General features: G+C 48.6%; 2 protein-coding genes across 8 annotated transcripts in view; one reads left to right on the top strand and one right to left on the bottom strand.

Annotated features, from left to right (window-relative positions):
* Positions 1 to 7,381, bottom strand: part of SRGAP2 (SLIT-ROBO Rho GTPase activating protein 2) — a 232,906-nt gene extending 225,525 nt beyond the window's left edge. For all 6 annotated transcript variants that reach the window (XM_008699550.2, XM_008699552.2, XM_008699551.2 and 3 more), the window contains exons 1-2: positions 7,222 to 7,381; positions 4,843 to 5,451 (exon numbers count right to left, since the gene is read on the bottom strand). In XM_008699550.2, the coding sequence (XP_008697772.2) occupies positions 4,843 to 4,909 (67 nt within the window). In that variant the 5' untranslated portion in view covers positions 4,910 to 5,451; positions 7,222 to 7,381. The remainder of the gene's footprint in view (positions 1 to 4,842; positions 5,452 to 7,221) is intronic.
* A 329-nt stretch (positions 7,382 to 7,710) lies between these two features.
* The window catches only part of FAM72A (family with sequence similarity 72 member A), a 13,420-nt gene continuing 8,770 nt past the window's right edge, over positions 7,711 to 12,360 (top strand). For both annotated transcript variants that reach the window (XM_040636531.1, XM_008699549.2), the window contains exons 1-2: positions 7,711 to 8,999; positions 11,296 to 11,373. In XM_040636531.1, the coding sequence (XP_040492465.1) occupies positions 8,848 to 8,999; positions 11,296 to 11,373 (230 nt within the window). In that variant the 5' untranslated portion in view covers positions 7,711 to 8,847. The remainder of the gene's footprint in view (positions 9,000 to 11,295; positions 11,374 to 12,360) is intronic.

The raw sequence follows: 12,360 nt of genomic DNA, 5'->3' as shown, positions 1-12,360 counted from the left end.
CAGCCCATGTTTATCGGGAGTGAACAATGGGAGCATATGAGTCAGGAGCTGGGCACCTGCTGATTTAAAAGGGTGTGGACCCTACAGATCAGGGCCGGGTCTGACTCTGTAAACTTCATGACAGAGAAAGGATTGGCTTTCACCCTGTGCGGTGCATGATGATGTGGCCATAACCACCAGATGGGTTTCTCTGAAGATATTTCTGTTCCCATGCCCTAGGAGGATGCCTGAAATTGCAAAAGGGCTCCTCGCAAACACGCATCTCACCGCTGCCGCTTTGCACAGCACATGGCATCCCCAGCTCCTTGCCCACCACCTTCGTCCAGCCTTCCAACTCTGACATACAGAGTGCTCCGTTTTTCCCAGAGCTTCCTTTCCTTCCAGGAGTTCGGCTTACTGCAGAGTCCTATTTTCCCTGAGCAAGGGAAGAGAAGCCTTCAATCATCTCACAGGAAGATGACAGCATCTGCTTGGGGATTCCAAGGAGATGTTTTACTGCAGCTTTTCACAAACTGATTATATTTAAAGCTCCCTTGGGGAGTGGGGGCTGGGAGGAAAGAAGCTTTGGAGAAGACCTTTGTTGGCATGAGTGAAGAACCACTCAGACCTCCCTGGGGAGCAAGCTTGTTTAAATACCAGCAATCCACATTCCCAAGTGTGTATGCACACACAGTATGCGTGGAGTTTTAAATTTCATCTCCTGCTTGGAAAGGGTCCTAAAAGGGTTAAACTGTTCCAGGCAAAGGCCTGAGGTTTTTCTATCAAAATGCTCCAGATGGAAATTACAGAATTTCACTTCTCAGCTCTGTGCTGCACACATATTGCCCTTCTAAGACATTTAAAAAAAAAAAAAAAAAAAAAAGGACAAGACCCCCAATGTTCTCAAGAAAGAAAATTTGACTGCTCAGCACACAGTACCACTCTGTGTCAGAGGATTCCTCCTGGAATATTTGCATTAACTGTCAATCTCAAGCTTTCTGAGGCACTAGAAAAACTCAAGGTATGGCGAGGGTAAAGGAAAGGGGGTTCTGAATAAGGAGAGGATGACAGCTAGCCAGGAGACTAAGCAGTGATGAGAAGCCACCCAAATGCCACCCAGATTATCACCTCCAGTAACCAGGCGTTGCACTCTACCACCTTGTGCTGCTCCAATCTTGAAAGAAACTAACAGGCTACAGGCCAAAAGGCCTCAGGTTATGACCATGAACCTGACCGGGGTTGTCAAGAATTTCCAGATTCACGTATATGAAAGCGTTTCATTAATTGGAAAGAATCATGTAAAAGCATTAAGAATATTATTGCTTTCGAGTCAGACATTGAGAGGCATGAACTTTCAAAGGAATCTGAACACCCACAAACCAGAAACAATGATGGTTTTGAAGAAGGCAGCTACAGGGCAGGCTGACTAAGGAGGCACGCCCTTCATAAACGCACACTGGGGTAGGGTTAGGGCTGCAGCCTCAGAAGCCCTTCAGGGCACATGCAAGCAGGTGGTTTAAAGGGAGGCAAAAGCCATAGGAGAGACAAGGTCCCACAGAGTCCATTTCAAGTCCACTGGATTCAAACCGTTCTCACCGAAAAAGGCAAAACCCAGGACTCTGGTCAGAGAATACGAGACAACAGCTGCCAACAATTAGTTTGCCTGTTCGTTTTATAGAAAGGGAAACTGAGGTCTACAGGGTTTAAGATACCTTTCACCACTACTGGAGGAATGTAAACTAGAACTCCAGTTTCATTCCCAGACTTGTGTGCTGTCATGGAACAGCTGGCACTTTGGGGGTGAATGGGCAGTGTGGCCTTACAGTTAGCCCAACGCAGCAGGAAGGCAGGCCCACGAACAGAGGGGTAGACTGGTGAGCACACGTACCACGCTAAATGATTTTCATATACGATCTCATTGACTCCTCACAACTGCCTTAGGAAATGCACAGTATTTTGCCTATTATCCAGTTAGGAAAGTAAGGCTCAGACAAGTCACGGAACTTGCCCAAGGGACAAGGGGAGCAAGTGACCAACCTTAGATTTGAAACCTGGGTCCCTTCAACTCAAAAACCTGTGCTCTTAGCCACCAGACCAAAAGAGCAATTTTCTTTTTTATCTTGACATCTGTAAGAGACCAGCAGCAGTACCAGTCCCATGTAACACATAAAAACCTGAAACTCGGAATTCTGACTGAGGGCTTCTACCTAGCGGGGGAGCAGAGCTAATCTAGAACCCGGGTCCTTTGTCTCCAATCTCAATGTTCTTGCGCGAAGAACCTGGGTTCTAGAACGTAAGCTCCGTAAGGGAGGGGTCTTTGTCTTGTCCACTGCTCTATCATCAGCCCCTAGAACACACAGAAGGCACTCAATAAAGAGCTGACAATCAGGGGATGGAGTCAAGCTGCCAGGGTTTGGCTGTGTGACCTTGGGAAGGCTTCTCACCCTCTCTAAGTCTGTTTCTTCATGCAGTGAATACGGGGTAAAATAACATCTACCTTCAGGCTGACGTGAGAATTAAACAAGACAACTCATATAAAGCACTTGGGACCAGCTGAAAAATCATGAGCACCCAAAATGTAATCCATTATTATTATTATTATTATTATTACTACTACTACTACTATTATTCATGGACAGATTTGGGCTTCTTAAGGATTTCTTTTTTTCCTACTCTGGTCAGATGACGTTTCATAGTAAATAGGAATAGAATAAAGCAGAGAATTGGAAGTCCGTAACCTCCTTCTCATTTCAACTACCACCACCTAGCTGTGTGACCTTGGACAAGCCTCTTAATTTCTCGGTATTCTCCTCTGCTATAAAATGAGGGACTAAATCATTTAAATCAGTTTCTTATTAGGCACCTTCTCTGAGTAAGACATCATGCTCGGCCACCTATAAAATTCTGTGATCCTGAAGAGTGTCAGTGTAAAATATCAGAGCAAAGCAAAACAGTCCCCTGCTAGCGGCAAGGTTGAAGAGAAACTCCAAATAGCCAACTGCATTACATCATCTCAATGAGCAATGTTTGTAAATACACAAGTGTTCAATTTTGAGACACTCATGAGAAATCTTTCACCAATAGGAATCAGCAGACAAGGTTCTATTAACACCTATCAGCCCTGAACCTTCCAAAAAATAAACATGTAAAATCACTTTGCACCTTAGTCAAATGGCGTGCTTCTGGAGAGAAATCTGGGAAAGTCAAAGTTACTAACGCTCCCTATGGCAACAGTTAAGAATAGAATGTGTATAAAAATAAGAGTGACATATCTGGTTAAAATGGCAAGGGGGATTCCAGGAGCAGAATACAGTGCATCTGGACAGGACACAGAGACCAGTGGCCTATTGTTGACGAAAACAGGCCCAGATTATGAACAGTGACAAGAGGCCAAGACCTCAATTATAACTCAAAACCACACCTCTCCCAATCCCTGTTCAACTGAAGCTATCAATCAATCAACTCCCCCATCTCTGTAATAAACCCACCAATATTTGCAGCCAAGTGGATAGAAGATCCCTCAGGGCACCTCCAGCAATGACCAAGCTGATGACATTAAAAAGATCCTACAGGCAAAAATGGGGACTTCAAACCACATTCCAACCTTCCAAGAGATAAGGCAGCTGCCCATTTCAAGCTCTTACTATCCCCACCCCGGGCAATCATTAGAAGGGAGACAGGGCCCTTCCCAAGTCCTCTATGATAGGAAAAGGTCTCCTTGCATTGGTGCAGGAAAAGAAGGAGGGGCCCCTCCCTCTGTACTCTGAAACAAAGGAAAACCCAGAGCTCCAACCATGTGGTGTAACATCCAAGGCCACCCACCTCTCCCACTCCCCAGCTGAAGTCTCAATGGGCTAGAGCACATCGCTCTTCCCAGTGGCTGGCCAGGAAGGGCCAGTGCCTTGCACAAACACATCCTGGGGCTCTTTAACAGGCAGGAACCCCTCCTATGGGAATGACTGGTTAAAAAAAGGTTGTCTGGGAAGGGGCTCTGATTCATGCATCAAGTCAGGTAGTCAACTAAACATGCAGACAGGTCAGTTGGTTTCTCCAGGTCCACATTTTGCTTTACCCTTCCCATTTTTGCAGAAGGAAGTGGCTCTTTAAAAGCATGCATTCTGGAGCAGAAGGTGACAACACAGAAGGGTTAAACAATTATGTCTTCCCATTCTCCAGAATCAGCACCACCCAGCAACCCTAACATCCCAACTCCATTCATGTTTAGGTGAGGGTGGAGACCGGGTGTGAAATTACCTTATTCTTTCTGTACTCTGATCTCTGATTGAATGCAAGGCAACCAGAGACCTGGCAGGTACAAGGTGCACCCAAGGCGGCTACAGACTTTCTGCCTCAGATACCATAGCAAATGTCACCTTTTGATATTGTGCATCAGAAAAAACCCCGCCTCTCCGGGGGCTCCCCAAATGGTATACCTTCTCAAGGTTGCCTTTCTCTACCTGGACTCCTCTTCAACCTCAGAAATAAATTCCCGAACACCTGTCAGATTTCAGTTGTCCTTCAAGGAAACCTGACCCAGGCACCCAGAGGCAAATTGCCGCCTTTCTCTCTCCAAGACCCTCTCACCCCCCCCCATCTAGCCTGGGGGGAAAGGGCTGCCAAAATCAGGGTCAGCCCTTCAGGAACAAACCTAAAACCCACTCTGAAAATTCCTTTCCAGAGCCTGTGGCCCCTGGCGCAGCCCATCCCTCGGAGGCTCAAACCCACCTATGAAACCACCTCTGGGTTCAGCCTGCCCCCACCTGCTCCACCCAAAGAAATGAACATCCTGCAAATCAGGGTGGAAATACATGCCTCAATGGTCCACAGAGCATATGCATTATGCTATTTTTTCAAAGCCCTTACCTTTGACCTGAGTATCGTACTCTGCTATGATCTCCTTATCCTTTTTGAATTTGGCCGGAGACGTCATGTTTTCCTTCTTTCTTCCAAATTCAAATTGTGACTTGATAGATCCACGGGAAAAATCCAACCACCGAAATCAATACCTCCAAGACCGCTTCTCCCAAGGGCAGAAGGGGCCCCCCGCGGTGGTCTCCAGCGCTCCGGGGAGCGCGGGTTGCGGGCTGGGCAGAAGGCTACGGCGGGCACATGCAGACGGTGGGCGCTGGGGCCGGGCGCGGCGGCGGCTGGGTCCTGTGCTAGAGCCGGAGCCTAAGCCTCAGCATTAGCCGGGAGAACTGCAGCGCCCGGAGTCTGGCCTGGGGTCTGACATCAACGACAGAGGCAGGGAGTGGAAGTCCTTCCGCACAACATGGTGTGGGGGGTGCGGGGGTGTGGACGCGCCCAGCTGTGTCCCCGGGAGGGAGTGGGTGCGTAAAAGGGTGCCGGGGAGGGCTGGGCGTGCTTCGCGGTTTTTTGTTGCACAGGCTTGAAGATGCTGCAAATCAAATCCCAAACGGGAGCCGCAGCGGCGTAGACTGGATCGGAAGTCGTTTGCTCCGGTTCACTTGCCTGTAAATGCAGGGAAAAGGGGAGGGGGCGATCAGCCCCAGCGCAGATCCTAATCGCGGCGGGGGTGGGGTAGGGGACGTCGTTCCAAGCTCGGCCTGGGCCCATTCATCTCGGCCAAATACCGCCCGGCCCACAGAGCCCGGCGCGGCGAGGTGCGGAGGAAGGAAGCTCCCTCCGGATTTTGTTTTAAGGCTGGAAGAAAACACTTTGGAGCAGCCGCCTGCGCGGGCTTCGGGTGGGGACTGCGGCGGGAACGCGGGGCTCCGGGCGGGGACTGCGGCACCTCGGCGGCCTCCGAGCCCCGCCAGCGCTGGGCAGCGGCCAGTCGAAGGGAGCACTCTCGGCAGTGGCTCCGACGCGGCCCCTGACCCCCGGCTGGGGCAACTCCCTGGACATCAAAAGGGATCAAAGCCAGGGAGGGACAAGCCACACGGGCACAACTTTTCTTTCCCTCCCGCCCCTCCTCCCAGTTGTTTTGTTTTTGGTTACTAGCTTCTCTTGGCAGCAAAATGTTTGGGGGGGTGGGGGGTGACCTGCAGGAAAAAGCCTGCTCGGCACGGGGCACATCCAGGAAAACAATGTGGTCGACAGAAGCAGGAAACGGGTTAGAGGCTAGGGTCGGAGTCGGGAAAACCCGGGGGCGGGGGACGGAAGGCAGCCACCGCCTCCCCCAAGCCAGGGACGAGAGTGACTCTTAAATGCCACCCCCGATATTTTTTGCCACCCATGCCCAGAGATCCCAGATACCGCACCCAGACCCAGGCTGGGGGAGGGGGGGTCGGGAGGGTCGCAGTCCCGACTCCTCGTACCAGGAGGTGCCGAAGGAAATCCCGCCCTGGCCCAGGCCCGGGAGGCGGGAGGGAAGCAGCGGGGGCGCAGAGTCGGGCTTCTAGCTCCCCACCGTGCCGCAGCAGCTACCCTCCCTCCTTGGTCGCCCCTTAGCCACTCCTGGTCAGGAGGCGGGGGGGGCGGGGGGGTCTCCCGCCGGTGGATCCCACTTCCCGCGCCGGGAGGAAGAGGGAGCCCAGGCGGCGTGGTGGTTCAGGCGGGCAGGAAGCGGGGAGGGGGGTCTGAGGTGGGGTCCAGAGACTGCACGGCAGCCGGGGATAACTGGAGCCTCAGCACACGCTTGGAAGGTGGAGAGAGGGCACAGGAAAGATTACCTAGGGAGGGAGTGGGGGCCGGGGGGAGACTACCGTGGGCCACGATGTACATGGAGCGAAAGGATGTTAGCAACTTGGGGGACCCGCTATGCGTCTGGGAACGGGGGTGCGTAATAGGAGCCATTCCACGCGGGCCGGGGGCTGGGACAGGGCAAGAGCCCCGGAAGCAGTGCGGAACAACTATCCTTCTAGGTCCTGGGCTGTAACCCGGCTGTCTGCCACGGCTTGGAGACAGAGGAAGAGGGTAGCCCATGGTTACGGGTGATGCCAGCGACGGTTGCCCAAAAGTGGACCAAGGCTGCCCGTGTGCAGGGGACTTGGGGAGGGGGCTGGGTGCGGGCTTCGCGGCGGCAGAATCCCAGGGCAGAGTCCCAGGCTGTGCGGTGAAGGGCAGAGAGAGATGCAATCTTGAGAAGTATTATGGGCTGTACCAGAAGATTTGGAGAGGGTCGGGGGGAGGGGGTCTGAGGGATTCCGGGCGGCACGACTAGGCGATGCCGCAAGCCGCATCAGCGCCCTCTCCTTCCCGCCCCTGCCGGGGTTTGTTCAGTCAGAGCTCCAGCCCGGCGGTCGGGAAGAGGAAAGGGGAGAGGGAAGGAGCCTTTACCTGGCTCTGACGCGACGGGTCTCGGGCCCCCGGCTCCGCTTCCCACTCAGAGATCTCCTCCCCTCTTCCCCGCCACCCGCTTCTACGCAGATCGGTCCCCTAGTCCCCTGAGGAGCCTCTGCCAACTCCGCAGGACCCCGCCGGGAAGCAGAACCCACCCCCTTACCAATCACCGCCCGTTTTCTATCGACCGATGGGGCCTGTAGCCAATAAGAATAGCTGGTCCCGGGAGGACAGGAATGAGGAGGAGGAGCTGACGAAACTCGGAGGTGTGACTAGCACCACCGAGGCGTGGTCACAGAGTAAGCTCATCCCAGGGTTGCCGAGCCCTAAAGTAGAATTAATGGGCGGGGTTAAGATGGAACCAACAGCCAAACACAAACTCCTGAGAGAAAGCACGACCAATTGGACCGGGGTAGAGAGGAGGGGCGTTGCGGAGAATTTTAGCCAGTAGAGAGTAGAGACCGGTGGGGACTGTAGAAAGTCTTCCAATAAGAAGCTCGAAGGGCGTGCCTTGACGTTTTCACTGGGGCGGGAGTAGGGTTTGCCCAAACCTCCCGGGAACGGCCAATGAGAGTGGAGGCGGAGCCAAGCTCGACCAACCAGAAAACTGAGCTGATCTCGGCACCGTTACTGAGGCGGGGCGTACGGTCTCCAAGCCACTAAGATCTCAGCAGGGGATGGCTCCCGAGCCTTCCAATGCGGGACGCGGGCGAACTCTAGTTCTCCCAATCGGTGCGCGGCGCCGGCAATTCAAACTGACAGCCGGTTGGAAAGGCAGAGAGCGGAAGAGGGAGCAAAAAACGACGCGTTCGGTGACAGAGACCCCAGCGCCGACTGAGCCCCAAAAGCGATCTCTGCCCCATCCCACCAACCCCACCGCGCGCTCCGGAGCGGCCGCTCGGAGGCAGACCTAAGGGACCGGCGGGGGGCACGAGGGAGAGCTGAGGGACGGGGGACGGAGAGAAACTGCGCGAGAGCCAGCCAGCACGCTGAGGGCTGGGGGCTGCCAGGAGAGAAGTGAAGCGGAGGCTCGCGAGGGAGCAGAGCGGAGGAGGGTCCCGGGAGGACTGAGGAAAACCGGGGTTCGTCCGGGTGGGAAAAGCTAAGGGGATTTCTGGATCCTGGGAAGAGGAGAAAGATTTCCAAAGACGAGGCGTGGGTAGGGACGTTTGGCCGGCGATCTAGGGGGAGGAATTGGAGCGCTCCGAGGGAGGGGCTTAGGAGGGGAGCTTTCACGGAAAGACGCTGCTGGAGAAAGTTTAGGGAATTGCTAAGGGGGAGGGGCTGAAGAGTAGAGCCTTTTAGACGCGAGGCTGGGGAGCCTACGGTAGAGAAGTTCCCCAGGTCCCTTGCAGCTCGCCGCCTCCCCACTGCAAACCTCACTCTCTTCCCCGAAAGTTAAAAGGAAAGCCACATTTGCTGCTTCGCCCTGCTCCTCCTTAATAAATATTACTTTCACCCTCCCACGGGAAAACAGAAAAGAACTCATTTCCTTCCCAGCTTAGGGCTTAGAAAAGCTCTAGACCTCGCAATTTGATTTTTAACCTGGGGGAATCAAAGTAGAAAAGGGACTGCTCTTGTCTCCTCTTTCAAAATCCCACACTGCATCCTTCCCGGGACGCCATGTCTACCAGCACTTGTAGTTTCAAGGACCGGTGCGTGTCGATCCTGTGTTGCAAATTCTGTAAACAAGTGCTCAGCTCTAGGGGAATGAAGGCTGTTTTGCTGGCTGATACTGAAATAGACCTTTTCTCTACAGACATCCCTCCTACCAAGTAAGTCATGCTAGTGGCGGGCAACGGTAGCCTTTAACTAAATGGGAAAAGTGTATGGTTTGGACCTCTGGGAGTCAACAAGGAGGTTATCATTTTGGTGTTCCAGCCACTCCCAACAGTCTGATGATCCCCTAGGAGTATAACTAAGTGGGCAGACTGTCTGGACAAAGTCTGTGGTTTAGCCAGAGTGGTCAGTCCTGATGTAATGCTTCTAGTTCAATTACAGTCATGTGACCACATCCCTTAAGTTGAATCCCTGGCGCTGTGCCCTGCCCAACCATCCTAATCTCACTGGATCAAGTCCATGACCTAGACCCTAGCCTCTAGGTAAAGTCGGGCAAGATTTTCTGTACTGGGAGAGAGAAGAGGCCACTAAGTTCTTCATTTTTATCCATAAAGTTTTAGGCCAAAAAAATATTCTTAATTTTCTGCCACTATTTGCAATTGGCAGGCTGAATCAGATCCATTGTCCATGTAAGTCAGTGTTCTTTTCTCAAAAATCTGTCTCTTAATGAGTGAGAAATAGATTTGTATGTGATGAAATAGAGACTTAGCCCTGAAACAATCCTCGTCCACTATTTCAGATGCTGTGCATTTGTTTGCATAATTAAGTGCTCTTAAATTCTGTTTTCAGACACCACCCAATTTTGTAGGTAGAGTCCTTAAGAATTTGCTACCTATTTGGAATAATAGCCATTTTATTTGACTCAAATATACCTTTTCTGACTCTAAAAGGTACTTTCTCTTTCCATAGTCGGCATATCATCCCCTTACACAATTTTCAAAATTTGGGTCTTTATCATTAGCATGAAAGAGTAATTATCCAAAATATGGGTGAACGACTATTCTTTGGACACAGAGCCAGAGGAAGCAGGCCAATAATCATAACACTTTAAAATGAACTTTGCAATGATAGAAACTTGAACATTTTAAAAATCTACTCCAAGCTATGAACTCTTCCTTTCTTGAAAACTTTTCTGAAGTAGTTTAAGTGTAGTCATGCCTAATGGCAAAGCCAACAAGCTCTCACTTACTGCAAAGATATCTGAGTTACTATTTTGAGTATCTGTGTGTGTGTGTGTATGTGTGTGTGTGTGTGTTGCAGAAAGAAAAAGCACTAGACAATAAATCTAGAAACTGCTATTGCACAGGTTCTATGATTTGTTGGCTAGTGCTTTTTCTTTTTAGTAGCACATACACACATATGCACACATGCACACAAATTTAAAATATTAACCCATTCATCTTTGCAATACAATGAGGGCTCAGATATATGAATTCTTAGAGGTTAGACCAGACTCTAGAATAGAACCAGGTTTTTTCCTATTGTCTATTCTTCCTTGAAGGGGTTTGTGACAGTGATGGATTAACAAGCTAAGATGTGTATGAATTAATGAACACACAAGATTTTTTAAATGAAAGTTTTGTTATACTTACGGTAAGCTCACAAGTACTAACTGACTCTTACAAAATATATTATTGTTCTACTTTGGAGTCTCTTGCAGCTCTTTGGGCCTACAAAATTCATGCTAAATCACAAGCAAAAGTACACTTAATGGCAAGGATATGAAAAAATTGGAACCGTTGTGTACTATTGGTAGGAACGTAAAATGGTGCTGCTGCTATAGAAAATAGCATGAAAGTTCCTAAAGAAATTGAAAATAGAATTACCATATGATCCAGGAATCCCACTTCTGGGTGTATATATATATATACCTGAGTGTGTGCTTATATTTATTTATATATATCCAAAAGAATTCAATGCAGGATTTAAAAGATACATTTGCACACACATGTTCTCAGCAGTATAATTCACGATAACCAAGAGATGGAAACAACACAAATGTTAAATGTTCATCAATGAATGAATAAACAAAATGCGGTATATGTATACAATATATGATTCACCCTTAAAAAGGAAGGCTATCCTGCTGCATGCTACAACATGGATGGACCTTGAGAACATTATGCTAAATGAAATCTACCAGTCACAAAAAGACAAAAACTATGTGCTTTCACTTATATGTGCTATATGAAATAGTCAGATTAATAGAAACAGAAAGAAAGTGGTGGTTGCTGAGGGCTGAGGGAAATGAGGAGGTGTTTAATGGGTATAGAGTTTCAGTTTTGCAATATGAAAATGGTCTGGAGATTCATTGCACAACAATGTGAAGACACTTAACACTTCAGAACCGTACACTTAAAAAACGGTTAAGTTAGCAAATTTTACATGATATGTGTTTTTTACAATTTTTTAAAAAGTGCCTTGACTATTTCTGCACATTTCCCTCTCCAGTGCAGTGGACTTCATTGGAAGATGCTATTTCACTGAAATCTGCAAATGTAAACTGAAGGACATCGCATGTTTAAAATGGTAATTTTGGGCAAGATTTTCTAGATAGCCCTGTGTTTGGAAGATGGATGTTAACAGCGCAGCACAGAGAAATGTTCAGTGGGCTGCATCGAGCACTGGTTATAACCCATGCAATGAGCCACTGAAAACCCATTTGTTATTTGGAGTAATTTTTAAAAAGGGTCTCGTGGCACATTTGTATATGACTTTACAATTTTTCAAAGTGCATTGACAAATATCTGCTTTCATTTTCAGAAAAAGGCAATGTAGTTTAGGAGGAACAAACGTATAGAGTTACAATCATAAAAAATCAGGTTTGAGCCCTGGCCCTTCTCTTACTCTCAATGTGATCTCCAGTAAACTCCTTAAACCTCTAAACCCCTGAACCTCTTTCCCTTTTTTAATTTATATCTTAAGAAGATTCTAACTTAAGAAGATAGAAATTTAAATATCTTTTGTATTTACTTTATAGAGTATTATGAATGTTAAAAGGCTTAATAGATTATGAATTATAACACAGATGAAAACTGTTACTATTATCTTTTAAGAGGTAGGCAGACTTGAGAATTATTAGTCCCATTTTAGAGAGAAGAAAGCTGAGATTTTTTTTTTACATTTAAATGGGGTTTAGGTTATAAATTATAATCCTAATAATTCAAATTCTTATGTGCTAATGACATTTAAATTCGTTCTTTCATTCATCCAAACTATATATTCAAGTTCTATGTGCGAGTCATTGATATGGGGGCTAGAAACACAGCAATAAATAAGATAAAGTCACTGGCTTTTAGACATTATATTCTAGTGGGAAGATGGTCAGTAAGATATTTAAATAAATAAGATATTGAATAGGGTATGGCGGAGGCACCAGCTGGCTCAGTCAGTGGAGCATGGGACTCTAGATCTTGGGGTCATGAGTTGAAGTCCATGTTGGGTGTGGAGCCTACAAGAAAGAAAGAGAAAGAAAGAAAGAAAGAAAGAAAGAAAGAAAGAAAGAAAGAAAGAAAG

This window comes from Ursus maritimus, unplaced genomic scaffold (genome assembly GCF_017311325.1).
Source record: "Ursus maritimus isolate PB19 unplaced genomic scaffold, ASM1731132v1 scaffold_2, whole genome shotgun sequence".
Lineage (NCBI taxonomy): Eukaryota > Metazoa > Chordata > Mammalia > Carnivora > Ursidae > Ursus > Ursus maritimus.
This window is presented reverse-complemented; position numbering and strand designations above follow the sequence as displayed.